This window comes from Nerophis ophidion, linkage group LG04, assembly GCF_033978795.1.
Source record: "Nerophis ophidion isolate RoL-2023_Sa linkage group LG04, RoL_Noph_v1.0, whole genome shotgun sequence".
NCBI classification, from domain to species: domain Eukaryota; kingdom Metazoa; phylum Chordata; class Actinopteri; order Syngnathiformes; family Syngnathidae; genus Nerophis; species Nerophis ophidion.
In genome coordinates this window covers 56,953,538-56,981,269 of record NC_084614.1, presented here as the reverse complement: position 1 = coordinate 56,981,269, position 27,732 = coordinate 56,953,538, and the positions used below count along the sequence as shown (strand labels likewise).

The 27,732-nt window shown below is 39.0% G+C and overlaps 2 protein-coding genes across 3 annotated transcripts; one reads left to right on the top strand and one right to left on the bottom strand.

Annotated features, from left to right (window-relative positions):
• The first annotated feature begins 447 nt into the window (after positions 1–447).
• On the top strand, positions 448–13,761 carry layna (layilin a). Its single transcript, XM_061898554.1, has 8 exons — positions 448–614; positions 727–747; positions 4,612–4,918; positions 6,407–6,564; positions 6,637–6,678; positions 9,035–9,094; positions 9,177–9,273; positions 11,390–13,761. Exons 1-8 carry the CDS (start codon positions 539–541, stop codon positions 12,096–12,098), a joined length of 1,470 nt encoding a protein of 489 aa, XP_061754538.1. The 5' UTR covers positions 448–538; the 3' UTR covers positions 12,099–13,761.
• Positions 13,729–27,666, bottom strand: alg9 (ALG9 alpha-1,2-mannosyltransferase). 2 transcript variants are annotated; one of them, XM_061898542.1, is made up of 15 exons: positions 27,459–27,662; positions 25,028–25,163; positions 24,805–24,939; positions 24,644–24,714; positions 20,194–20,282; positions 19,981–20,116; positions 19,812–19,899; positions 19,617–19,722; positions 18,292–18,414; positions 18,021–18,175; positions 17,828–17,957; positions 17,616–17,763; positions 15,048–15,177; positions 14,839–14,969; positions 13,729–14,327 (listed from the first exon to the last, which is right to left on the bottom strand). In XM_061898542.1, the coding sequence occupies exons 1-15, from the start codon at positions 27,599–27,601 to the stop codon at positions 14,204–14,206; spliced, it is 1,845 nt and encodes a 614-aa protein (XP_061754526.1). In that variant the 5' UTR covers positions 27,602–27,662; the 3' UTR covers positions 13,729–14,203. The 2 variants fall into 2 exon arrangements, with proteins under 2 accessions (XP_061754526.1, XP_061754525.1); XM_061898541.1 differs by having other exon boundaries at positions 17,828–18,175; positions 27,459–27,666.
• Between the last annotated feature and the right edge of the window lie 66 nt (positions 27,667–27,732).

The window sequence follows — 27,732 nt, the reverse complement described above, 5'->3', positions numbered from 1 at the left end:
CCGCAGTTCCCTTGCGCCGGCAGCACTCATGCAAAGCACGTTCAAACAGAAAACTTAACAAACTGTCCAAACTGTGTGACAATAAGGACTATAACACATTACGGGAAGAACACCACCTGAAAAAAAAAATCCTGATTAGGTTACAGCAGATCATTTTCATGTAACACCTTTATAATGATAATCCTCTAAAACGCCTGTTATACAGGCAGGAGGGAAATCTGCCCGGTGTCAGCGTTTACAATGAGAAGCACTTGCGTGATTAGATGTCTCTGCGATCAATGCCGCCTCTTCTGCCGATCATTAAAGACTTGCTCTTAACAGATTACAGGCCCCCTCCTAAACACGTGGCCCATTCCCCACCTTCTTTTCTTCTTGCTCCTCCTTCCATCGCTCTCTCTCACACACACATTTTTTTTCTGTGTGCAACACACACAAGAAGCAGCTTTTTATTCCATCATTTGAAATACATTTTCATCAACTTTCACTGGAGGTGACATGAACAACTAAAACTCTAGTAAAAGTCACTCACCTGACAGTGATGGACCGCCTTGCCATCTTTTGTCAGCTCCTGTTTTTATGTTTTCATCCAACGGCAGCCACCAGCATCTTGACAGGTAAGCCTCAACACACACACACACTTTCAAAAACTACACCCGCTTCTACTACAACTGATTGTGGATCTCTTTTTGGGACTTCTTCTTGGCTGCCGGGCTCACACACCTAAAGCAGATGTATTTGAAGCTAAAGGTAAGTGTGACTATGTGCTGTTATGCACTGGTATTATAATGTCATATAGATTTTTAAATGAGTTTGGTTTGACTCTGTCCGAGAATCATTAAAGCCCTTAGGAACATTTTGTGCCGTTCAGTTTTTAACTTTCAGGTGATTTTACGCTGTGTTGAAAATATTAGGTCTAATTTACCAGAGTATATTTTTCAGAATTCTTTTTAAATCCTTCGTTCATTAACCTTCTCAAAATTTACATAAACTAATGCACTAGTGATTTTTTTTATTTACAGTAATTATTCAATTATCGCAATATATATATATCGCAATCTATCGCACCTACTCAGTGGCCTAGTGGTTAGAGTGTCCTCCCTGAGATAGGTAGGTTGTGAGTTCAAACCCCGGCCGAGTCATACCAAAGACTATACAAAAATGGGACCCATTGCCTCCCTGCTTGGCACTCAGCATCAAGGTTTGGAATTGGGCGTTAAATCAACATAAATGATTCCCGGGCGCGGCACCGCTGCTGCCTACTGCTCCCCTCACTTCCCAGGGGGTGATCAAGGGTGATGGGTCAAATGCAGAGAATAATTTCGCCACACCTAGAGTGTGTGTGACAATCATTGGTACTTTAACTTTAACTTTAATATATATACGTCTCCAAAAAGTAGGAATCATTAATTATAAATCAACTATTTTCATTGCTAGAGCATGAAACCTACCTTCTAAATACATTTTTCAACATGGAGAAAACCTTTCACACTTGAAATAAAATTCTCTTTAGTCACCTCTACACCATTTAATCCAAATTAGTACCGTTAACCGAGGCTGAGCCAATCAGTGGCCACCATACTGAACAGTGGGATTTGACTGGTTTGGTCTCATTTCGTTGCCAATACTACTGTAGCACTGATATTTTTAGCTCATTAAGCCATTTTTATGTTAAAAGAAAAATTTATTTAGGGCAAAAGTATTGTATAATCTGCTTGAAAAAATTATAAAATGGTGAAGCCACGTTTGAAGTGCCGTTTGGTGATGAATGATGTAAATACATGTCCAGTGTGTGGTGCTATGTTTGCCAATTCAAAGCATGCATAATTTGCTCTACTGTTTTCTGACTGAAATTCTAAGTATGTGTCGTTCTTAATTTTAGATATGGACTGTATGTTAAAAAGTAATAAGTGTCTGCACCGTGCATAATATATATATATATTTATACTGTATATTTTATTTTTTTCCAATGAAAAAAAACAGTGGAGCAATGTGAACATACTGGGCTAAACCATATTTAATATTTGTTAGATTGACATGTTTTAAAACCACTCTTAGTACAGTGCTTCTGAAGTATCCCAGGGGACAGAAATTGCTGCCAGCCCCTCGAATTGAATTACAGTCGAAAAACTTGATGAGATCTATTTATTTGATATTTGATCATAATATTATTTTTTGACTTAACATTAAACAAAGCAGTAATTTATGTGAAGATTTCGATTTAACTATTGGTTTTCAAATACTAACGTGTAAAGACAGTATACTGTATATACATCCATCCATCCATTTACTACCGCTTGTCCCTTTCAGGGTCGCGGGGGTTGAGCTGCATTCCAGTGGTAGGCCGGGTACATATATATTCATATATATATACACACATAAACACACACACACGCACAAACGCACCCGCACAAGCACACACACACACACACACACACACACACACACACACACACACACACACACACACACACACAACCGGGCGGAAGGCGTGTACACCCTGGACAAGTCGCCACCTCATCGCAGGGCCAACACAGATAGACATAAATAAATATATATATATATATATATATATATATATATATATATATATATATATATATATATACATTCAAAGCATGCAGCATTTTTTTAAACTGTCTTTTGAAATATTAAGTATGTGTTGTTATTAATGTTGGATTTTTTGTTTGAAAAAAGTAACAAGTGTCTGCATTATATATATATATATATATATATATATATATATATATATATATATGTATATATATATATATATATATATATATATATATATACATATATACACACATATATTTATTAGGGGTGTAACGGTACGTGTATTTGCATTGAACCGTTTCGGTACGGGGATTTTGGTTCGGTACGAGGGTGTATCGAACGAGTTTGTTATCTAAAGTCTTAACAAGCTGCTCTGCTTTCTGCCTGTCTGAGCAGTGAGCACCCAGCATTGTCCCGCCCACACAACCATCTGATTGGTTACATACAAAGCCAATCAGCAGTGCGTATTCAGAGCGAAGAAACAGCCAATCAGCAGTGCGTATTCAGAGCGATGTAACAGCCAATCAGCAGTGCGTATTCAGAACGCATAAATGCTTCATTGTCGATCAGACATGTGTTTAGCAGCGGACATCGTACCCTCCTCAAATTATAAAAAAACACTTTCCAGTCACAACTATTACAAACATCACTATGAGTCCTTTGACATTCTAGAAACTTAAACTGCAGTTCAGCTCGCTCACAGTTCTGGCTTGAGGTGATGTGAAGGCTAATTAGCTTTTAACGTTACGTTAGCTCATTTTGCTGTGTGTGTGCGTGCGTGCGTGCGTGTGTGTGTGTGTGTGTGTGTGTGTTAGGGGCAGCAAAGCCCTGTCTGTCTGTTATTTCACATGAACTAACATGAACTCCATAGATTTCAGGGTCTCTCCTATTGCAATTGTACTATTTTTCAGCAATAGTTACATTAATCATTAGTAATGTAGCAGCCTAGTTTTGAATGGCAGGGTGCCTGCTACCACATGTTGACAAAAATATAACATTTACATAATAAAAGTCAACTACAGGCTTCCCAAACGCTGTAATAAATTAAGCATGATGAGTTGACTTGAAACTGTTTAATGTTGCACTTTTTATATGTAGAAGAAAGGTTTTGTAATTTTATTTAATCAAAGCAACAACTTAAGGCAGTTTAATGTGGATTAACATGGGCAGAATTATTATAGTGTTCCCAATGTTAAAAGGATAAAGCCATCGTTTACAAATTTGGTAAATAAATAAGCAAAAAATGTATATTTGGTTGTTTTCTTACTGTACCGAAAATGAACCGAACCGTGACCTCTAAACCGAGGTACGTACCGAACTGAAATTTTTGTGTACCGTTACACCCCTAATATATATATAATGTGAGGGTGAATGTTATCTATCTGTGTTGGCCCTGTATTGAGGTAGCGACTTGTCCAGGGTGTACGCCGCCTTCTGCCTGAATGCAGCTGGGATAAGCTCCAGCACCCCCGCAATCCCGACAGGGACAAGCGGTAGAAAATAGATAAATGGATGGATATGACAAAAACAACGGAGCACTACAGCATATTAATCTTTAAAAGGCTAACAAAATGAGGGTAAATATGTTTTCAAAGACTGACAAGTTTAAAGTGGTAAAAAACTATGATCAATATTTTTCCCCTCAGGGGGGACAGATTATTTTCGAACAACCCCCCTAAATTTGATTACTATTGAGAACTTGTGACATGTATTACTTTATCTGTACAACGCGCCGTGCAAGTTACATTCTTTATGAGTGCCGCTGACAAGGGCTCCTCTTTTCCTTTCAAACTAATCCATCTCTTTGCGTCTTTTACCCCTCTACACGTGGTCCTTTGTACTTCCTACTTCTACTGAGTAGAACTATTGGTCATATGGATCACTGCTGCCACCTAGCTGCAGGCTTGTGTGTTGTTCTAATATGAATACTAAACTGTAGACACTAATTTATTTACAGGCATTTTTTGGAAGCTGACATAATTTTTCATTTGGAAAAACATACTATTTTATAGTGAGCTTCATCATACACCCAGAGATCAATTGTGCACTTGTGCGCAGGTCAGCGTGTGTGCAAGGCGGGCAAAGGCAGGCCGTGTTACAAGCTGGCCTATTTCTCCGAGGTGCGGCGGAGATTGAACTTCGGGGAGGCTGAGCTTGCGTGTCGCCGGGACGGCGGGCAGCTGCTGAGCGTGGAGTCGGCGTCCGAGCAGAAGATCATCGAGCAGCTCATCACGGAGTTGCGGCCGACCGATGGCGACTTCTGGATCGGGCTGAAGCGTAACCACGGAGACGAGGACAGCAGCAGCAGCAGCAGTGAATGCTCATCGCAGTACCGCTGGCTGGATGGCAGCAAGTCCACTTTTAGGTGGGTGGTGGTGGGATCACGTCACGCAGAGGCGCCGCTAGGGATTTTGGGCCCCATGAAAAGAATCTTTACAGGGCCCCCAACACATACTTTCATTAAAATTTCATCATCATGGGCCCCTAGAATCCGTCTCCTTTGCCCCCCCTTTTTGGCGCCCCTGACGTCACGTATAGACAATACCTTCTAGAAGGCACACTGAATATCACAAGGATATACAGTACAGTCTTTTGTGATCCAAAGCTTGGCCCAGAAAAATACAATCAATCAAGTAAAAGTTGAAATAGTCTAATTTTATACTAAAAACAACAGCAGTAGTTTTGTCCCCAAAAGTGGACGAGGGCTATGTTAAATGTTTTTAAAATTAGCATCAGAACTCTTTTAGTTCATTCAAGCAGAGGAGTAGAGGCCACAATTTTGGGAAATATGATGCTTACAAGTAGCGCTGTCAAATGATACCTTTTTAAATGATTAATCATAGGTTATTAATCACTTGCATAATTTAAAATAACTAAAAGACCCCGATATTTAAAGTTAAGTTAAAATCCCAACGAGTCACACACACACTATGTGTAATGAAATGATCCCCTGCATTTGACCCATCCCCATGTTCACCCCCTGGAAGAGGAGGGGAGCAGTGGGCAGCAGCGGTGGCCACGCTCGGGAACCATTTGGTGATTTAAGCCCCAATTACAACCCTTGAGTGCCAAGCAGGGAGGCAATTGTGCCATTGTCAGAATGTCATACAGAAACATTTTCCAAATGTGTTACTTGAATGCACCGTATCTAATTGCTGAAAATGTTGGTAACACTTTTATCTACAGTCCCATCAGGTTATATTTGGAAGTCTCCTCACTCATCTTTGCACTGACGTATGAATTGCCCTGATCACTGATCGAATAACACACATCTTTCAGGCAACCATTCGCGGTAAAGGTAAAGGAGCCAGAATAAATGATGTGATTTATCTGTATATAAACATGATGAATGTGTCAGTTTGTTGTGATTAATCACTCTTTATTTTTGACAGCCCTACTTATAATGCATAATTCCATTATAGTTTGCCTTTTCCACAAGCAAAATGGTGAGAACAAGCTATGGCCTGGACAAAATCTTCTACTTATGTTATTGCCCTCTCTGTAGTTAGCTATGATTTGTTGTGATGAATTCAATGATGTTAAAGTCCTAAATTAATTTATTTTTCCAGGGCCTCAGGGAATTGCAAAACCTACTTTTATACAGACTTCTCACTATAAGTTATTATGACACTGTGCTACTTACTGTAAAAAGGCTAGCCTCCAAAATGCTTTAGAAAAAGATCAATGCCGCTCTCTCTTAAACAATTACAGTAAAAGTGAACATTAGAATCCTCGCGATAGAAAGATTTATTACAGGGCCACATTGTTTTTTTTTTAAGCAAACTCAATAAACGGGCGTGTATATGTAGTGGAGGCAGCATTGAGATAAATGACTGTGGCTCCATGTGTGCAGGAACTGGCACTGGGATGAGCCATCATGCGGCTATGAGGTGTGCGTGGTGATGTATCACCAGCCGTCTGCACCGCCTGGGATGGGAGGTCTCTACATGTTCCAGTGGAATGACGACAACTGTGAAACTAAGCACAACTTTATCTGCAAATACATCGCAGGTACAACCTCACAGGCGACAACATTCCAATTATTTCAATGTGCTTCCTTGTTGACTGTTTTAATCTTGCCAGAGAAGTCCGCTGTCCCTTCACCCCCTAACTCCACACATGGAGGTAAGTGCTCTAATTTCATCTTATTTACTCAAGATGCCAGAACAAAATAGATGGAGTGTTATTTCCAAAATATCACTACTCATTTTGCAAGTTTTTTTTAAACCTTCATCAGTCCCTCCAGGATTTTTTTGTTGTTGTGATATTTATGGCCTAAAATGTCTGAATTTGCGGCAGCTTTTTCAGAAAGATGAAGTTTTAGTTGAGACATATTTTTCAATAACATTGAATCAACTTGGGATTTTACGAATGTGTTGTCAATGTTTTAAGTCAGGGGTTTCAAACTCATTTTAGATGGGGGGCCACATGAAGAAAAATCTACTCCCAAGTGGGCCGGACTGGTAAAATCACAGCACGATAACTTAAAAATAAAGACAACTTCAGATTGTTTTCCTTGTTAAAAAATAGAACAAGCACAGTCTAAAAATGTTTCTTTTTTAACACTTACACGTTGTGGGTATAGTATTCTACCTTAATTTGTCATTATTTATACTTTCTGAATAAATTATGTGATATTGTTCATCTGTCAACTCATTGGTGTTAATTTTCAATTTATCAAGATAAAAAAAATTATATCCAAATCAAATTACAGGGTGTTATTTATGTAGTTTGATCATTTTCCTTGAGTGATGCACTAACGTCATATGGTTTATTTTTTTCTTCTACATATGTAGCATAATCTACATAGATACAAATAATTGCTATTGTGACATCTAGTGGACACATTTAGAACAGCAGTTTCTTTCATTCAAAACTTCGGATCATTTCTATAGTTAGCAAACTCATCCCGCTGGCCGTATAAAACCTGATCATTACGTTTGACGCCCCTGTTATAAGTGATCCTTGTAACCCTAAAGGGATCATATCAGATTGTTTACCCCTACATTTAGAGCACTTCCTTGCGGTTTACATAGCATGTAATTGGGGTGCTTTGGTCCAAATTTATTTATGTTTTACAGACCATCTTTAATCCACTTTTTGATAGTCTCTTCATGATGCGTTGTTTTGTGGGCTTCCTCCAGGCCAAGCGCCCTTCAACTTCCAAAGCGAGTCTACTGACAGAACTATACGCTACTTTTTGTTGGAAATTGATTTTAACATGCATGTGTATGTACGAGCCAGTCCGCCCCAAAGCAAAAGGATGGAGAAAAATAAGGAACTTAGTGACTACAATTACGAATGAGCAAACTTGTGCAAAGCTCTTCGGGTAAACCTCTACCATATATGGAGATATCTGCTGGCGTAAAATATGTCACGAAAGTCTCAATATTCCGAACACCTTGTTTGGAGGAAATTTGGAACAAGGCAAGATTGTATTCGGACATGTGAATTTTGAAGTCAACGAGGTGGTGGGCTACTTTGCAGCAAACACAGTGCAAACTATCCAGATAAAAGCAGATACGAGCAAAGAATGCAAACTACGCAATGGAGTATATGTCCATATGTTATAAGAATAAGATTTGTCGAGTGATTTGAAAGCTTAAACGTTGGTCGCGTTCCCAGACATGTCGAATTATCTGTTGCTCTAGATATCATTCTACACGGCCAAACTAATGAAAACTTGGAAAAGCATGGAGGTCTACAACTCCTTTATGTGTGGCGGCGTTGAGGAAATTGGTGTCAAGACTCCCAGATAAATATGCATTGTTTTTGCTGGAGTAAGGTTGCATTTCCTGATTTAACATCGCGTCTACAGCCAGGTTTGCTGCTTTGTTGTTGTTGTTGTTGTTGTTGCACGTGCCAAAGATAGATAGATAGTACTTTATTGATTCCTTCAGGAAAATTTACGAGTATGCACATTTTCCTCTGTCTTTATCAGATTGTATATAGATTTGAACGTTGTTTATGTACTGAAAGCTTCATTTATGATTGCTGGTCAAAACTTGATTTGTTTGGGTTTTACTCACATTTGCTTTCTTTCATTTAAAGTTAAAGTTAAAGTACCAATGATTGTCACACACACTCTTGGTGTGGCGAAATTATTCTCTGCATTTCAATCAATCAATCAATGTTTATTTATATAGCCCCAAATCACAAATGTCTCAAAGGACTGCACAAATCAAATCATTTGACCCATCACCCTTGATCACCCCCTGGGAGGTGAGGGGAGCAGTTTAGACTCGGCGAGTTGGAGCTTTAAAAGAACAAATACATTTAGACAGAAAGCATTTTGTTAAACCCAGCCTTTGGCGGACCACATCTGGCCCCCAGGCCTTGAGTTTGACACAGATGCTTTAAATGCATATATTGTACCTTAATTTTTGTAGCCTTTTGGGGAGCCAGCACTTAATTGAATATAGGTTTTAATTGGAACATTTACCAAAGGGGACATTTTTATCATGAATGCCTTTCATTACAGACATCTTCCCCTCATCTGTGCCGTGGAATCCAAATGATCATAATGCAAAGAGGAGCACAGGTTACCTAACGGATGAGTCTATAGTCTACCATTATAACATCTAAATGCTGATCACGCCATGTAACGTCTGCCTCTCTCTTAGCCCTCAATGTGGTCTACATCATCATCCCCACCATCCCACTCATACTGCTGCTGCTGACAGTGACGGGGGTCTGCTGCTTCAAAATGCTGGTCACGCGGTGAGCATCCGATTGCTTTGACCCGTCAAGTAATGATCGGAATCTTCTATAGTGGACTGCTCTCAGGGGGGGCACGCAGAATCATCATCCTTAACTCAGACATCAATACAGTACAAGCATCAATCACTGAGCAGATGATCCGCGTTCCTCTGAGGGAAAAACAAGGCGGTGTGCTTTACTGATGTCTGTTGATATCCTGACTGGCATTGTCGTTATCGTCCCTATATTTACTGTCAGTCAATTTCTGTATTAATTTAAAGAATTATGCTAAATATATTTTTTTTCAATGTAGTCAGAAATCACAATTAATCTTCCACAAGCCTGTTCTTATATGTAAACAAGAAAGCAGCACAGTGACTGTTTTCTGGTTTCCATAGTAACTGGGCAGTAGTAAAATTCTACAGCAGGGGTCTTCAAAAGGGTGTTCAAAGACGTGCATATGTGCATGTGTATGAATACAAAGTATGTGATTGTACATTGATTCAAGCCTTGTTACACTAAATAGAGCTATATTTTTGTATTTGGTCATTTATTATACATGTTCACACCTCAAAACTATTACACAATGTAGGACTTATTACGTTATGGTTTCATGTGAAGATGCCAAAAAATCAAGTGGAGCAAAGCATACTGGGAGTGCTTTTGGTTTCCCATCAAAACAACAAAAACAAACATAACCTAATTAATCATACATTTGACTGTTTGCAGTGTGAACTGACAAAATACACAAATATAGTGTTTTTAGTAGGGGTGTTGAAAAAAAATAGATTTACATCCCAATCGTGATTCTTATTTATTACGATTCTAAATAAATCCACAGTATTAAAAAAAATCTATTAAAAATGTGTATATCTATTCAATATACTTATATATATATTTACATACAGAAATATATACAGTGTATATATAGTTTATACACTGTCTATATATATATATAGTCCTTTCTTCTTTTTATTAAGACGTTTTTTTAGCCATCTCTAGTTTACTCACTGTGCGTATACACACCATACGTCAGCAGTCAAGAAGGGCTTTTGAAATCGCTGACCTGTTTTGAAAAGATTTTATTTAAATTTGTATACAAAATAATGTATTGCATGAATTGGTTTGAATCAAGTATCGTGTTGAATCGAATCACCTCCCCGAAAATTTGAATTGAACTGTGGAGAATTATTATTATTAAGTGGAATATGCATTTGAATATTCCTTAAATGCTCAATATCAATGATGCATTCCTTGGATTCATAGACAGGCTTATATGGTTGGGGTGAAAATCTACCTTTTGCAAGAACATTGGCCCGCCGAACCCCGCCCCCCCCCAATAATAAAAACATTCACATTTATGACCGTGAAGGTTCTCTTTCATATAGGACCTTTATGAAAAACTGGACATGAATGGAAAATACCCAATGAGAGGGGCTCGATAGTTCAATGTTAACGTGCTTGCTCCTTCATAAAAAGGAGCATGGGTACAAATGCCAGTCAGGGTGACTAAATACATGTTTATTAAAATTGTATGTTTATGTGTGTTATTACATTTATATTAAGTTCATATTAGTGTTGTCAAATGTTTTTTTTCACACTTTTGAATTTGGATTAATCATGATTAGTCGCTTGCATTATTTTAAATTAACTTACAAAAGACCCCAATATATGGACACAAATGCAATTTAATTGATAAAATGTCATACCGGAACATTTGGAAAAATGTTTACTTGAATGCTCATCATTTAGTTTCTCAAAACTTGGTAAAAGTTTTATTAAAGTCTAGTCAGGTTGTATTTTGGGGAAAAATTTGGTGTGGAACAGTACAAATTGACCTGTGCCACCTTTCAGGTAACCATCCGCGATTTGGGGAAAGGAGCACGTATAGTCAAAATAAACAGTGTCATTAATCTGTGTATATATATGAAAAATGTGATCATTTTTTTGTGATTAACTACACGAGTTAACTCATTATTTTTAAAAGCCCTAATTTATAAATATTATTATTTTTTTAACAATACTGGCTCTTACCATGTTTTCTAAAAAAAAATCCTGCCCTTGGACAAGCGTAACTGAGGATCCATGTTCTACAGTGTAATGTTTGACCTAGTTAAAGAATGTTTTCTTTTGACAGACGAAGAAAGGAGAAAAAATCAGAAGTACCCCAGCCAGATACGGGCCTCCGACCCAGCCCGACCCCGACAGACGTCTACAACGTGATCCGCTGTCAGAAGGATGACGACTTGGTGTCGGGGCGCCCGCACACCAAGAATACATCCTTCCTTAGCTCCTCGCCCGACACCCCCACCGGGGATTACGACAACCTGGGAGGTCGCGACACCGAAAGCGGCTTTGTGACTCTCGCCAGCACTGAGAGCTGCTTCCTCAACTTTGACATCAATGACCTCAGCTTGGGCCGCCGGGGTACCCGCGACCTCTACAACAGCAGCTTGGGCCGGCCGGCGAAGAGGGACATGACTGACGGGACTCTGGCTCATCCCAGCCAATTTTACGACAGGAGCCTCGGCCGCCGAACAACCAAGAGTGAGCATTTTGGCTGCAGCAGTGCCTACGGTGACCACGAGCTGCGCGAAGACAACATGACAGCCAAGACTGACCTCTATGACTTCAAAGTTAAGCCTGTGGATCACACGGTGAAGGCTGACCTGTATCAGACGTACACCACCGATGGCAAGATGGATTCTTACCAAAGCATCTTGGGAAGCTACGGAAGCAGAAAATCCTACCAGGCTACTCTGGATAGCTACAGAAGTGCTCTGAATTTTGATGGAGGAAGGAGATACTTCAATGAACAACACTGGCTGGACAGTGAAAAGTACTGACGTGTGTGTTCGTGGGTCTGATTATAGGATGTTAAGACACTGCATGCAAGTTGCAAAAAATTTCAGAAATCGATTAAACCAATTGGCCATCTTTTTCAGTCAATGTAAGCCATAGTCACCTGCTGGCAAAAACATTGGATACACCTGCATAATCAAATCAAATACAATGTAAGAGCTGGAGACATTGTACGACCACAGACAAACTTTATTTTACTATACAGTCTTGCAACAGCCTTGTGAATACTGTACATCAAAGGTGTCAAACTTGTTTTCATTGAGGGCCACAGTCACGGCTGCCAATAGGAGGCTGCTTGTAAAAGTAAATAATAAATGAATTTACCTATGAATTTAAATATTAAAATTTTTTTTAGTTAAAGAGTAAAAAAATCTGTGGATTTTACCAAAGTTTTTACAGAAAAAAACTGGCAGCTTAGTTACCAGACTTTTATAGTAAAATATATGGTGTGTTTTTTTCATTATTATTTTTATGACATATATACATATATATGTTAAAATAATAAGTAATAAATAAATAAATGAAATCATAAATATAAATACAGTACCGTTGTTTAATTTTATTTTGGCAAATCAGCTCCCAGTTTTTTACCATTATAAAATGTGGTACCATAAAATCATCAAAGTGGATTTCACAGTAAAAAAAAATAACAAAAAACTGACAGCTCAGTCGACAGAATTTTACTGTAAAAAAACAAACATTGGACGTTTTTTTTCAACCTCATGTTTTACAACAAAATTCACTGGTCATTTTTATAGTGTACAATTTGATGGTTAACTGGCTTCGAAATCATGAGTTGAGCAGATATTGAAATATTTATTTGGATTTTGAGCAAAAAAGTTTGATAATATAATATTTGTTGCAAGATTCGACACTATTTTTTCCCTGTCAAACTAGAAAAAAAACTTAATAATAATAACAAAATAAGAAAGTAAAGGAAGAAAATATAGGTATTTTATTGACACATAGTTTTTCCAAGCTTTGACGGGCCATATAAAATGACGTGAAAGGTCAGATCCGGCCCGCGGGCCTTGAGTTTGACACCTGTGCTGTATTTGGAATGTGTGTTTTACACTGAACTATGTGGTGTCGCATGCACTGAAGAAGCTTCATTAAGACCTGTGCTTGATGACGACAGTGAAAAATGGCAATATGTCAGCTCGTACACTTCAAAAAGATGCCCCAAACATCCTCATCTTGAAATTGCACTCTCTGAAGTACACCATTAAAATGGAGGATTTTGGTCTGTGCTAGTATATCGTGGGTAAGTGCGCATGGCATTTGCATGGCCATTTAAATGTTGATATTTCACTGTTTGCAGTCTAATAATGTTTATTTGGTGACATGTTGGGTAAATACTATTTGTGTTTATTTATGTTTTATAACTGTGTATTGACACAACGATCAAACAGGAATACATGAATGACTTTCTCTTTCCCCCTGAATCAATCTGTTTTGATTCATGATGCTCCTGAGGGTCTAGGTAGCACATTAATGACAACACTGCATGTTGTTGAAGAGAATGTTCAATTATATTGATATTTGTAATGATGTGTTATGTCTTGATACGCCTCCTGTGGTTTGTATGTTTGTTGGGTAAATAAATCAATCAGATTGCGGTGCTGTTTTTTATTGTACAGATAAAAAAAAAAACAAGGTTGTATTCACAGTCATTTTTCTTTCCATTACCCTTCTAAATTAAATTATTCATTTCCATTCATCATCTTCACTCACACCGAGCACAACAAGTAAACATCAGATTTTTATCACCTATGATTGAGTTATTCCGTTCAGTTTGGTGTCCAGTATGGAGGAAAACACTGACATGAACATACATCAAAATAAACACACCTGAGGAATGACACACATACAGACACATCATTCCCGCCCCTTAATAGTGTCAAGCGCGAATTGGTGTTCAAATGCACATGCACACACTCACACACACACAAATCCACGCAGTCTTTAAAGGGTCCGCATCCTTCATTTCTTAAGACCAATAGTCAAACTCCACCCGACAAACTGCACACTCCAGCTGTGTCAAAGGGGGAAGTCATTGATTTTTGTTGTTGTATCTGAGGTTAAAAGGTCAACCGCGGCTGCGCGTACGGGGTTGCTTTTGCCGCCGAGGTTTTAAGATGACGTAGCGCCGGTAGCTGGTGTGGCGCTCGGACAGGAATGGGATGTAAAATGCTCTGAAGACAGGAGAGGACCTACGGATGGATAAAAGTGGCCATTTTGAGATTCCTTTCAAAGTTGTTTTAATTATTTCCTGTGTAGAATTGGAATGTACAAATACATTTGATACATTTATTCAGTGTTTTAAAGGGAAACTATGATTTTTGTCTTTTCTGACTTATCACTATTGTTACAATGTTGGATACGTACGTTAAACAAAGCCAAAGCATTAAATCTTAAGGTTCATGCATTAATAAGAATTATAATAATAATAATAATAATGATGATTAAATTTATATGATGCTTTTCTAGACACTCAAAGCGCTTCACAGAGAAGTGAGAACCCATCATTCATTTACACCTGGTGGTGGTAAGCTACATTTGTAGCCACAGCTGCCCTGGGGTAGTCTGACGGAAGCGTGGCTGCCAGTTCGCGTCACTTTGCTAGGGTGTTTTCTTATAGTTTTAATGCATTTTCTTATGAGGGTGTACAAGAGGTATATGATTTCATTATATTACATATTGTAAGTATGGTGTGTGAAATACCTGGATGCTTGCAAAAAAGGCTTGTAGGCAATGACGTTCCACTCCTCTTTGTTAGCTGCGTATCGTGGCTCATGTGGCGTTTCTTCTTCTGTGTCGAGGTCTACCAAATAGTGGCACTGACGCACGTCTACCTGCATGGATCGACGCACTGGTCATGTACTATAAGTGTTTTTGCTAATACAGGGAAAACAAACAAGTGTATTTCCCACATATCTGCTGGGCTCTTCCAGGTTCTGGTCGTTCATGTTAGCAGGGATGATCTGTGTGGCCAGAGGACCGGAGGCGTACGGCTGGGGGAGCTGACCTTTGAACTCACTTTGGATGAAGTGGAGTTGCCAGCTGGAGATCAAAAACAGGAAATTTAGTGGACAAATACACATTTGATTGTGAAAGTAAACAGTGGTGAGGCAGAAAACAAAGGCAGTGGACTCTTAGCCTCAAAGCTAAATCTGTTCCTAACCGTCGTTCAACTCCAGGCCAAATGTAGAAAATTTAAGCCTACTGAATACAAGCAACTTGATATGTGAAAAGTAAAGTTTGATTAATTGAGAAATTGAATGAACCAGTATTTTATGGAAAATAGTTTAAATAAATGATGATTTTCTGCTTACCATAACTTTCTTTTTTTTTCTAATCAATACACATCAACATTGAAATTGCACTTCTAACATATGTGCATTAATAAGAATTAAAAAATTAAAAAACACTGTGCGCTGTTTGCCACCGCATAGATCATGGTCCACACACAATACCGCCCATGTGTGCTCTATTGAAGAAACTATGTGCATGTATTTAAAGTACCAATAGAGTGGAAAAATAAGTTGCCTTTATGTTGAAGCTATTCTCATATATATATGATGTATGACAACGAAAGACTTATAAAGTTAGCGAGTAAATAGATATGATCAAAATAGTATCAATCTTATGAAGATTCCCAAGCTATTTTGAGAGCTAATGAGCTAGCCAGTCACGTGATCACACGACGAAGAGGTAGGAACCGAAAATTCTTCCCGACCAACATCAATGCAAATCATGCAGACTTCATGAGAGCCAACAATGATTACTTTGGGAAAAATGATGGTCCAGAAACTTCTATTGTGGATCCTGAATACAAGGAGAATTAGCTACACGTTTTAGAAGCTCTGCTAAAAAGATCCAGCTTTAGTGAAACACTAAACATCATGCAGCAGTATTGCTCAGTGCTAAACAAGAAATACAAACTACAAACATAATAGAACAATAGCTTAGAGTACAATGTCTGTTCTTACTTTGATGACGACAAATAGCATGTCCATATCTTCCCGTTTAGATGAATAATTAATCATGATGCACACAAATGGTTAACAAGACACTGTTTTCGGTTGTGTGTGTTTGTTTCTATCTCCGGTTATAAATTGAATATCACAGATGAACAATTTTTTGATTTATGGCTAAATAATACTAATATCCAGAAGAGAGGCATGATTTATAATCTAGAATATCTTTGACGAACCGAGAGGCGATGATGCAGGAGCAGCAGGACATCACGGCCAGCTCAAAGTAAAGCAGCAAATGGCTATTTAGCTTTGTATTATCAATCCGCCGCAAAAAAAATTGTTTGTCTGTTATAAAAACAAAATCGCTAATATTTGGTTAATATTTAGGTCACAATGTGTATATAAAGTACTGTTGGATGGTTATTTAGAGGGTTTTGTGGGTGGATTAAAGAGCCCCCATTGACAGACTATTTATGTCTTCATTCATTAAAGTCTTATAATGCATAAAAAAATAAAAACATGTTGTCTCCTCATATAGGGATTGTGAATGATAGACAGCACATCTCTCTCTAATGTTTGCGTATTTTCAGTATGACTGATCTAATAATATGGTCAGAGTGCAGAAGTGTTACTCCGGTGACATCTATCTCCGGAAATTACCAAAGAGTTCGGAGCAGAATATTCAAAACATCTGACTGAATTTGTGGCATTTTGTGACGTCTAGGCGGTGTTTTCACATACTTTGGGGATTGTAAATACAATTGGGTATGGTTTAATGCAGTGGTCCCCAACCACCGGGCCGCAGAATAATTTTTTAGTTAAAAATAAATAAATAAATAAATTTAAAAAAAAAAATGTTTTTAATTAAATCAACGTAAAAACACAATATACACTTACAATTAGTGCACCAACCACAAAAACGTCCCTTTTCAAGACAAAAACGTCCCTTTTTCATGACAAAGAAGAAAAAAAAAAAAAAAAAAAAAAAGGACCCCCCCCTCCCCCCCCCCCCCTCCCCGCGACAATTTATTCAGCGTTGACCGGTCCGCGGATGAAAAAAGGTTGGGGACCACTGGTTTAATGGATACAATGAAACACAATTAAGCATATAACGTCAACTTGTATTTCCACTTTACTGGTACTTTTAAGTACCAGGCACTCCATTCCATCTGGATTTTGGCAATTATTATGAGTTACATTCATTGAACAATTAATCAAAGCAAAATAATATAAGAGTAAGCTCTTTTTCAATCGATTAATCGTTGCAGCCCTAGTTGTATTTATTTACTATATTACAAAAACAATACAAAATATATTTTCCTGAGCTCAAGATGCTCTAAAATCAAGCTTTGATCTTTTTTTGTTTACTTGCTGTTTCAGACAAATCTTTTAAGGCAGCAGACTGGTTTGGTCAGACTAAAATGTACCCTTTGCCAAGTGTAATCTATTACGAGTTCATTACTTTGACAACTAGTCAGTCAAATTACAAAGCAATGATTAAGAATGCCAATCCCTACTGACTTGTGTGGAAGAAGGAAGCTGCTGGGGAAGCGGTGCCACTCCTTGCCCACACATACACTAACTGGTCTGCTTTCGGGGACTGAGTGCAGAGTGGTATCCTTGGCGATGCGGTGAAACTCTGGGTATAAGTCCAGAGGAGCGTGGTAACCTGTAAAGAGGAAGAAAATATGTCAAGCCAGGATAGAGACATGTGCAAGCCCTCACACATATACCTTTGAAGAGAGCAACAGAGCGAGAGAGTGACGTCACAGCGAAGACCACAACTGCACTAAGTGCCAGCCAATTGGAGGAGACCGTGTAGTGCTCCAGTCGGTAGCGCTGGAACAGGAAGTGGTAGCATTTCTGCAGGAAGGGAACGAATGAGAAGATGCAACTTGGACGGGAACCGCTATTACAGGGACACACCTGCAGAGACGAGAGGGCCACTGCACCACTCAGGCAAATAAGCGGATAGATTGGAAATAGAAAGCGCTCCTCTTTGTGAGGTCGAGTGAAGAAAATCAACATCCACAAATACATGGGGGACAGAGTCAGCCAGTATGGACGGCCCAGGTTCTGCACTGCAGGAAACACACATGAGAGGCGACTCGTAGAATCACAAGAGCAGTTATTACGACTACGGGAGGATGTGAGGAACATTCTGCACATGATCTCAATTCGCGCACAAGCTGCTCACCATGGAACTTGTGTAGGAGCGTCTCCATGAGAGCAGTGAGTGGAAGGGAAAAGAGTGCCAGAACAAACACCAGGTTGAAGTTCAAAGCCCCATTGATGAAGTAGAAGTGCCACGGCTCTGTGCCTGGAAATAAAAGACACAAAATACACATTGATGTGATCAAAGTCCAAAAAAATAAAACAGGGAGTTTGGTAAAACAGCGAATTACATCAACTCAAACCCATGCAGATTACATCCATCCAAACCAGGATAATCAAAATATTGGAACATTCTTAGTATGATGCAGTAGTGCATGTACACTACTGCAAACCACAAAAATAAACAGGTTAATTATTCAATAAAACTGAGAATCATTAACTTTTAAAAACACAAAATGTTATGGACCAGTGTTTCTTAACCGCAAAGCCGGGTCGCCAAAAATATCTCTTTCTCAGCTGTGGTTTGTGTGGGCCGTCCTTAGTGTTTCTCAGTTGTAATACACGTTTCCACAACCTGTTGCAGTAAAGGCAATATCAAACAAACAGAAAATGTCTGGAGCTAAATTCAGAATAACAATAATATATTTTATTTGTATTGCACTTCACATTTGAATAACAAATCTTAAAGTCAAACAAAGGTTTCTTAAGTGCAAAAAATATGACTAAAGTGGTGTAGCTGTATTTAATATGCACTTAAATTGTATTGACAGTTTATTTATGAAACATACTGTATAAATGATTGTTTATTATTAAATTGGTTAGAATTTATTTTAGAAACTGTGTAATTGTATGTCAATGTATTATTTATTAGTTTTGCGAGTCCCTTTTTTTGCTGAATATTTGACTAGTATTTCTTTTTGTAATCAGCCTGACCAAAGCCTTGATAATAATATTTGAGATTAACACATGCTTTCATATCAATTGAATACGACTAAAATCAAGAGTAAGATTACCAATTCAATGTTAATATTAAAGGTGGCCCCGTTCCCTTCTGTCGTGGAAAAAATGGGCCTCAAAGTTCAAAAGTTCATAGATTGTATGAAACCTCCAATCAGTGTGACACAAAAACACAGGCAAATTGGATAAATTAAGTTGACTCCAGTCTCCCTCTATAGACCACAAAAGGGAATTTACCTTTATTAAGGGTACCGTATTCTTTTTTCAGTAATTCTTAGATGACAAAGTAAAATGTATTCAACAACAAAAAAATCTATCTCTAACCTCAACTTAAGTGTTATTGATGTATAATTGGCTTTTTAAAAGGGCACAATGCCACTTCTGACTTTTATGCCTAGGACTTGTGCCAACCTGATATAAAATATTACATTAGAGGTGCGTGCTAATTACCATAAAGATCGGGCCCATGCGGTGTGAAGACATTATACAGCAGAATATTGAGAGGAGCGACCACTAGTTTGCCATAAAAGAAAGAGTCCACTGCCACCAAGGGACCCTGAAAAAGAAACCGTATATCTTTTTTAAATATTTGCATTTTGTTTACATTAAAGTTGAATTCCACCAGTAATTGTTGACTATTCTTACCAGTAAGGCCAAGACAGCAAAAGCTGACCAGGTGATAAAACTCTTCCATTCCCGCTTTAACACCAGCAGGTCAAAGGCAATCGGCACCCTGTTGAGCGGATAAATTATTTTACATATTTCCATTCACAGGTTGCTGTTGATAAAAAGTAATTCTGATTAACATTGGCACCCAATCAGAGCGGAGAACGGCCATCCAACGAAGGCGCCAGTGGCTACACCCATTATGGCTAACGGCGTGGAGTCCTGGAACCATCCTGTCATGGCGATTAGCGTCGTGTACATACAGAAACAAGAAGGCAGGAACCCTGCAGAGAAGAAGAATGTCTACTCTTACATAATGTTGACAAAGACAGAACACAATTTGTGTGGGAATTAGGCCAACCTGTAGATGAGCAGAACATTCCGGTGCTCAGGACGAGAAATGCCAACATCAGGCGGCCGACGTGCAAGCCAAACTTCTTACAAACGGCCCTGTCGGAAAGTGTTTTAGTTTGATCTTACTCTGCCACAGTTTTAAAATGTTTAGGAGGCTCTTATTCTGGCAATTCACTCTGGGACGTTAAGTCCTGTCCATCGCATCCTCTGCTAGTATTGGCTCATTAATAGGATTGTGAACATCACTGTGTGTGTTCCTGACCAAAATGTAATTTTATGGCAAATAAAGCACTATCATGTAATTCATGTTACCATGCCTATAATTTGTGTTGAATGTAGCCTTCACTGCATATTCGTTTGTAACGATGTTGCCGCATTCAGCTACAATTCAATGCTCAATTGTCGTTCTCTCAATGGTGACGTAATTTCTTTACACGGCAGTTATCTTATTCCACCACTAGAGTTCCCCAGAGACCATGTTTAAAGAGGAACTGCACTTAGGAAATGTTGTCTATCATTCACAATCCATATGTTTGATGAAAAGACATGTTTTAATTTGTTTATGCATTCTAACTAGTAAATAATTGCTTACAAAAGTCTGCTAACAATGGAGTCACTGGTCATTTACTTTATTCCACCCATACAGAACTCCAAAATAATCCAAAAGCCTGCATCATTGTTTAATATAAACTCTGTAAGTAAATATGTAATGTAGTAACAGACACCTTCATAATAACATGTAATATTTATGTATTTTGCAAATTTTAAGCATACAGCGGCATATTTATTTTACAGATGCATCATAATGTTCGGTTTTCCAATCAACAACAATAATAACACTACTTCTAATGGCAGACTTGTGAGAGACAACAAAAACTACTTTGGAACAAATGATGATCCAGAAACTTATATTTTTGACCCTGAATATAAGAAGGTTGAAGTACAACTTTTAGAAGCTGTGTGCTAAGCGGATCCAGCTTTACTGAAACACTAGGCATCATGTAGCACAGGGGTCGGCAACCTTTACCACTCAAAGAGCCATTTTGACCCGTCTCACAAAATAAAGAAGACAATGGGAGCCACAAAACTCTTTTGAAATTTAAAATGAAATAACACAGCATAAAGAGTTTTTTTTTTTTTTTTTGGTGTGTGCTATGTGTATACCAGGGTTCTTAGACACGCGGCCCGCACCTTGATAAGAAACTGTAATGTTAGTGCGGCCCGCAACTTTTATATGAATGCCGCTTGACAGCATTACGCTTGTCAACCCTCTCAAATTTTTCGGGAGGATCCCGAATTCTCAAAGTAACTATTCTCGCGATTATCTGCAGATGGTCACCCAGATAACAAAAAATGGACGAGATAGGAAGCCACTACCTTAGACACCTTCTACAACATGTACAAACGGCTTTCCAGCCCAGTATCATGATATATGTGGCTTCCGCAGATACATATACCCGACTGCAAGGCATAGTTTTTCAACAGCCATACAGGTTACACTGAATTGAGGTGGGTGGAGTTTGGGGCCGGGGGTGTATAATATAGCCAGGAAGAGTCAGGGCTGCATGGGATTGTGGGTATTTGTTCTGTTCTGTTTATCTTGTGTTAATTTGAGGATGTTCTGCCGGAATGTGTTTGTCATTCTTGTTTGGTGTGGGTTCACAGTGTGGTGCATAGTAGTAAGTGTTAAAATTGTTTATATCACAACCTTCAGTGTAACCTGTGTGGCTGTTGAGTAAGTATGCCTTGCAATCTCGTACGTGTGATGACAGAAGCAGCGAAATGCATGCGTCCGGCCGGCGCGCAGATAGCATGGTGTAAAATCGGGCGCGATGAAATGTTGCAGTGGTTGTTAAAAGTAAAGCCGACACAGCGCGCCCTCAATATTGTTGTCCGGGTGAAAATAGGAGACTATTAGCTCCGGGCAATGTCCGGGAGAGGCACCAAAATCCGGAAACCTCCCGAAATAATACTGCTACCCCTGATGTAGCAGTATCGCAAAGTGCTAAACAATGAACATAAAAAACAACAACCACTTAATGTACAAAGTATGCTCTCCCTTTGATGCAGACTGATGGGATGTTCATATCTTCCCGTTTAGATTAGGTATTAATCATAACTATCCAGCAGGTAAAAAAAAAAAATTGAAGGTGCCGCAAACAAGCGTCTTTTCATGACTTTCTTACCATTACCGGTATAAGTTGGATGTCAAAGTTGACCAACTTCTTGGTTTATGGCTACAACCTTCTACTATACAGATAAGAAACATCATTTATAATCAACAATTAACTTTTACATACTCAGAGGCGATGAAGCAGCTCACTGGCTCAATATAACAGCATAAGCTAGTTAGCAACCTGTGTTCGCGGCTTTTGGATGTTTTTTTAGAAGGCTTTATTAGCAGAATAGCGTACTCCAATGATAGACAAAATTCCCAAAAAGTGCAGTGCTTTTTTTATTTTTAGCATTTTTTGTATTTGTTCCTTTTAGACCACACGCGCATGCACACATAGACACGCACACGCGCACCTACACGTAGTTATTAATCCAAACTTCAACCAGTAAAGTCTCTCTGTGCCCTACTCTCTGGAGTCCTAGTCCTTAAATGCTATTAGACCAACATTCTGCATCCAAAGTGACCTCGTCTAACACAGGCCCTGTGTCAAAGAAAAACTAAATGATTATCGCTAAAACAGTAAATGCTAATATCACTGCAATTCCCAGGTCTCCTATAGTCAAAATGTGCATTGTCTCAGCATTGGCATTAACAGCTGTGGCTGTAGGCAAGGTCATTTTTATTAGCTACATTTGAAGTGTAATGTGTGGTCAGCATCCATTTGTAGGTGTTTGGAATGGATGTTTTCTATGGAAAAAATTGTTTCGGTTTTCATACAGCCGGACTGTAGTCAGTTGGAAGCGTGTCTTAATGAAATTAAAAAATGGATGTCCGCTAACTTTTTGCAAGTTAATGCCAAAAAAACGGAAATGCTGATTATCGGTCCTGCTAGACACCGACCTCTATTTAATAATACAACTTTAACATTTGACAACCAAATAATAAAACAAGGTGACTCTTTAAAAAATCTGGGTATTAACTTCGACCCAACTCTCTCCTTTGAGTCACACATTAAAAGCGTTACTTAAACGGCCTTCTTTCATCTCCGTAATATCGCTAAAATTCGCTCCATTTTGTCCACTAAAGACGCCGAGATCATTATCCATGCGTTTGTTACGTCTCGTCTCGATTACTGTAACGTATTATTTTCGGGTCTCCCCATGTCTAGCATTAAAAGATTACAGTTGGTACAAAATGCGGCTGCTAGACTTTTGACAAGAACAAGAAAGTTTGATCATATTACGCCTGTACTGGCTCACCTGCACTGGCTTCCTGTGCACTTAAGATGTGACTTTAAGGTTTTACTACTTACGTATAAAATACTACACGGTCTAGCTCCAGCCTATCTTGCCGATTGTATTGTACCGTATGTCCCGGCAAGAAATCTGCGTTCAAAAGACTCCGGCTTATTAGTGATTCCTAGAGCCCAAAAAAAGTCTGCGGGCTATAGAGCGTTTTCCGTTCGGGCTCCAGTACTCTGGAATGCCCTCCCGGTAACAGTTCGAGATGCTACCTCAGTAGAAGCATTTAAGTCTCACCTTAAAACTCATCTGTATACTCTAGCCTTTAAATAGACCTCCTTTTTAGACCAGTTGATCTGCCGCTTCTTTTCTTTCTCCTATGCCCCCCCCTCCCTTGTGGAGGGGGTCCGGTCCGATGACCATGGATGAAGTACTGGCTGTCCAGAGTCGAGACCCAGGATGGACCGCTCGTCGGGACCCAGAATGGACCGCTCGCCTGTATCGGTTGGGGACGTCTCTACGCTGCTGATCCGCTTAAGATGGTTTCCTGTGGACGGGACTCTCGCTGCGGTCTTGGATCCGCTTGAACTGAACTCTCGCGGCTGTGTTGGAGCCACTATGGATTGAACTTTCACAGTATCATGTTAGACCCGCTCGACATCCATTGCTTTCGGTCCCCTAGAGAGGGGGGGTTGCCCACATCTGAGGTCCTCTCCAAGGTTTCTCATAGTCAGCATTGTCACTGGCGTCCCACTGGATGTGAATTCTCCCTGCCCACTGGGTGTGAGTTTTCCTTGCCCTTTTGTGGGTTCTTCCGAGGATGTTGTAGTCGTAATGATTTGTGCAGTCCTTTGAGACATTTGTGATTTGGGGCTATATAAATAAACATTGATTGATAGATACCACTGTATTTTCACTGTTCACAAGATACACATGCACATCCTCATTATATCCAATACTATAGTTGCATCAGAAATTCTGACTGTTCAAAAAATTATGAGCTTTTCATCATATGGAGAAGTGTTATATTAATAAGCTCTAGTAGCTAAATAAGGAGACCGAAATATTAAAAACATCTCTCAACAACATTGCTAACTCACTTGTAGAAATAGAGCTCACAGACACAGCAGGAGAAAGCGAGAACACACCGCACAAAGTAGAACACTAACACCTGCAAACAAATTGTAAGAACACAGCTGTAATTGTTTTTTATTAGAGAGTGATGTCATAAGCTGAAAGCATGTGCAGAAGCTTACGGTACCTTGTTTGTCTGTAGTACATGAGCGTGCAAACAAGCCGGTAGGGCGTGAAGCCACAGGTAAGAGTAGGACCTGATGGCGTACAAGGGAGAATATTCCCAAGTTTGCATCCCTGTGCCATATAGCAAGTAGTGCATCTGTCAGAAAAAATATCAACAATTATTTACATTAACAGCAACATTAAAGTACTTAAACATCAGTTGAAGTGGGTTTTGTTGTGCTCACAGGTTCCCAGTAGTTGAAGGTCTCATCGCAGTCTGAGATGTTGCTGAGCAAGGCTGCACAGAAGCGGGCTGACAGCAAACATTTAAAGGCAGTCGAGCCCTCCGGTGCCCATACTTGACCACCGCGGCTTATTGACCTGCGGAATATAAAGTACACACAAATTCCTTAACACGTCTTGCCAGCCACCACATTTGGGACACAAGCTCAATCATGAGTTGACATCAGAGCAAATGGATGAAATGGGACAGCAATGTTCCATCATAAAAAAGATCTTCTACTCGTGTAAACAAATTTCTTCCAAGAAGTGTTTTGAAATAAGATATGTCTCTCGAGTAATCGTATGCTTTAAGTTACTAGCAAATATTTGAGATACAAGGCTCCCTGACATTAGTTGGCACAGTGAACCTCATAAGATCCGCTCAAAATATCTGGTCTAAACTGATTGTTTTCTAACCATAGGAAGGAAGTAATTGAGAAGATATATATATATATATGTATATATATATGTATATATATATATATAAATATAGACACACACAGTGGGGCAAAAAAGTATTTAGTCAGCCACCGATTGTGCAAGTTCTCCCACTTAAAATGATAACAGAGGTCTGTAATTGTCATCATAGGTACACTTCAACTGTGAGAGACAGAATGTGAAAAAAAATCCAGGAATTCACATTGTAGGAATTTTAAAGAATTTATTTGTAAATTATGGTGAAAAATAAGTATTTGGTCAACCATTCAAAGCTCTCATTGATGGAAGGTGGTTTTGGCTCAAAATCTTACGATACATGGCCCCATTCATTCTTTCCTTAACACAGATCAATCGTCCTGTCCCTTTAGCAGAAAAACAGCCCCAAAGCATGATGTTTCCACCCCCATGCTTCACAGTAGGTGTGGTGTTCTTGGGATGCAACTCGGTATTCTTCTTCCTCCAAACACGACGAGTTGAGTTTATACCAAAAAGTTCTATTTTGGTTTCATCTGACCACATGACATTCTCCCAATCCTCTGCTGTATCATCTATGTATCTATTTTGGTATAAACTCAACTCGTCGTGTTTGGAGGAAGAAGAATACTGAGTTGCATCCCAAGAACACCCTACCTACTGTGAAGCATGGGGGTGGAAACATCATGCTTTGGGGCTGTTTTTCTGCTAAGGGGACAGGACGATTGATCCGTGTTAAGGAAAGAATGAATGGGGCCATGTATCTTGAGATTTTGAGCCAAAACATCCTTCCATCAGTGAGAGCTTTGAATGGTTGACCAAATACTTATTTTCCACCATAATTTACAAATAAATTCTTTAAAATTCCTACAATGTGAATTCCTGGATTTTTTTTCACATTCTGTCTCTCACAGTTGAAGTGTATCTATGATGAAAATTACAGACCTCTGTCATCATTTTAAGTGGGAGAACTTGCACAATCGGTGGCTGACTAAATACTTTTTTGCCCCACTGTACATACATAGACACGTGTGTGTGTATATATGCACACGTGTATATATTTATAAATATATATATATATATATATATATATATATATATATATATATATATATATATATATATATATATACACACAAATTTTAAAGAATGTATTTGTAAATGGATACATGGATGATACAGCAGAGGATTGGGAGAATGTCATGTGGTTAGATAACACCAAAATAGAACTTTTTTGTATAAACTCAACTAGTCGTGTTTGGAGGAAGAAGAATACTGAGTTGCACCCCATGAACACCACACCTACTGTGAAGCATAGGGGTGGAAACATCATACTTTGGGGCTGTTTTTCTGCTAATATATATATACATATATATGCATACATATACAGACAGACACACACACACACATATATATATATATATATATATATATATACACACACACACACACATAACCCCCCCCACCACACACACGTTGTTGTTGTTTTTTAGATTACTAAAACTGTTTCTTCCACCATGCAGATAGATTAGTTCAATAAATCGGTTCAGGTGCCGCTCAATATGGATCTTCACCTTGGTATTGACACGTCGTCGTTAACGTTAATTTAATTTCAAATAACGTATGCCTAACACAATGCCGCCTTTAATAATCCATATCAACATTCTGTCGCGATTAGTAGCTAATGTGTCATTAATGAGACAACAGGGGAGAATGAATGACCAACGGGGTCAACAATTTAAGAAGCTATAAAGTATACTAGAAACAAGGCAGACAATAAGTTGAATCTTAAATAGTGCAGACACTGTTTTGCTGATGTTTTAAATGTATATATATCAGAGGGACAAGCGGTACAAAAAGGTATGGATGGTATTATAGTAGTAGCTATAGCTTGCTAGCTTCTTTGGCTGTCAGTCATCTGCCGGAGAAGGGCATGACAACACCGGCGTGTAAACACTAGCTCTCGTCCTGGCTCGTACTCACTCTTGCCGAGCCTCTGTAGCTTTACTCTCATCGGCTCCTTTTTCCTCTTTCGGCAGCCTAGCAGCCTCAGCGGGCACATTGACGTTACTCGCATCTTGTCTGCTGCCTCGTCTGGCTCGCTGGCGGAGCGCTTTGGCTGCCATGTTTAGAGACGAACGTCCGAGTCAACGTTCGTTCATTTCCGTAAACGTTCGGCTCGTAACAGGTCACGTGTCATGTACTTTGCACTACTGCAGGTCTTTTAACTTGCGGTCCACATTGTTTAATAATGAAG

What these genes read in the sequence shown, in the direction of transcription:
- layna (XM_061898554.1), top strand. Translation starts at nt 539, where the DNA reads ATGGACCGCCTTGCCATCTTTTGTCAGCTCCTGTTTTTATGTTTTCAT. An exon ending in TAATGCAAAGAGGAGCACAG is followed by an intron (nt 9,095 to 9,176) that starts GTTACCTAACGG and finishes CCTCTCTCTTAG; the next exon opens with CCCTCAATGTGGTCTACATC. An exon ending in TTCAAAATGCTGGTCACGCG is followed by an intron (nt 9,274 to 11,389) that starts GTGAGCATCCGA and finishes TTCTTTTGACAG; the next exon opens with ACGAAGAAAGGAGAAAAAAT.
- alg9 (XM_061898541.1), bottom strand. Translation starts at nt 27,601, where the DNA reads ATGGCAGCCAAAGCGCTCCGCCAGCGAGCCAGACGAGGCAGCAGACAA. An exon ending in CCGTTCTCCGCTCTGATTGG is followed by an intron (nt 19,900 to 19,980) that starts GTGCCAATGTTA and finishes TCCGCTCAACAG; the next exon opens with GGTGCCGATTGCCTTTGACC. An exon ending in TGGAAGAGCCCAGCAGATAT is followed by an intron (nt 14,970 to 15,047) that starts GTGGGAAATACA and finishes CGATCCATGCAG; the next exon opens with GTAGACGTGCGTCAGTGCCA.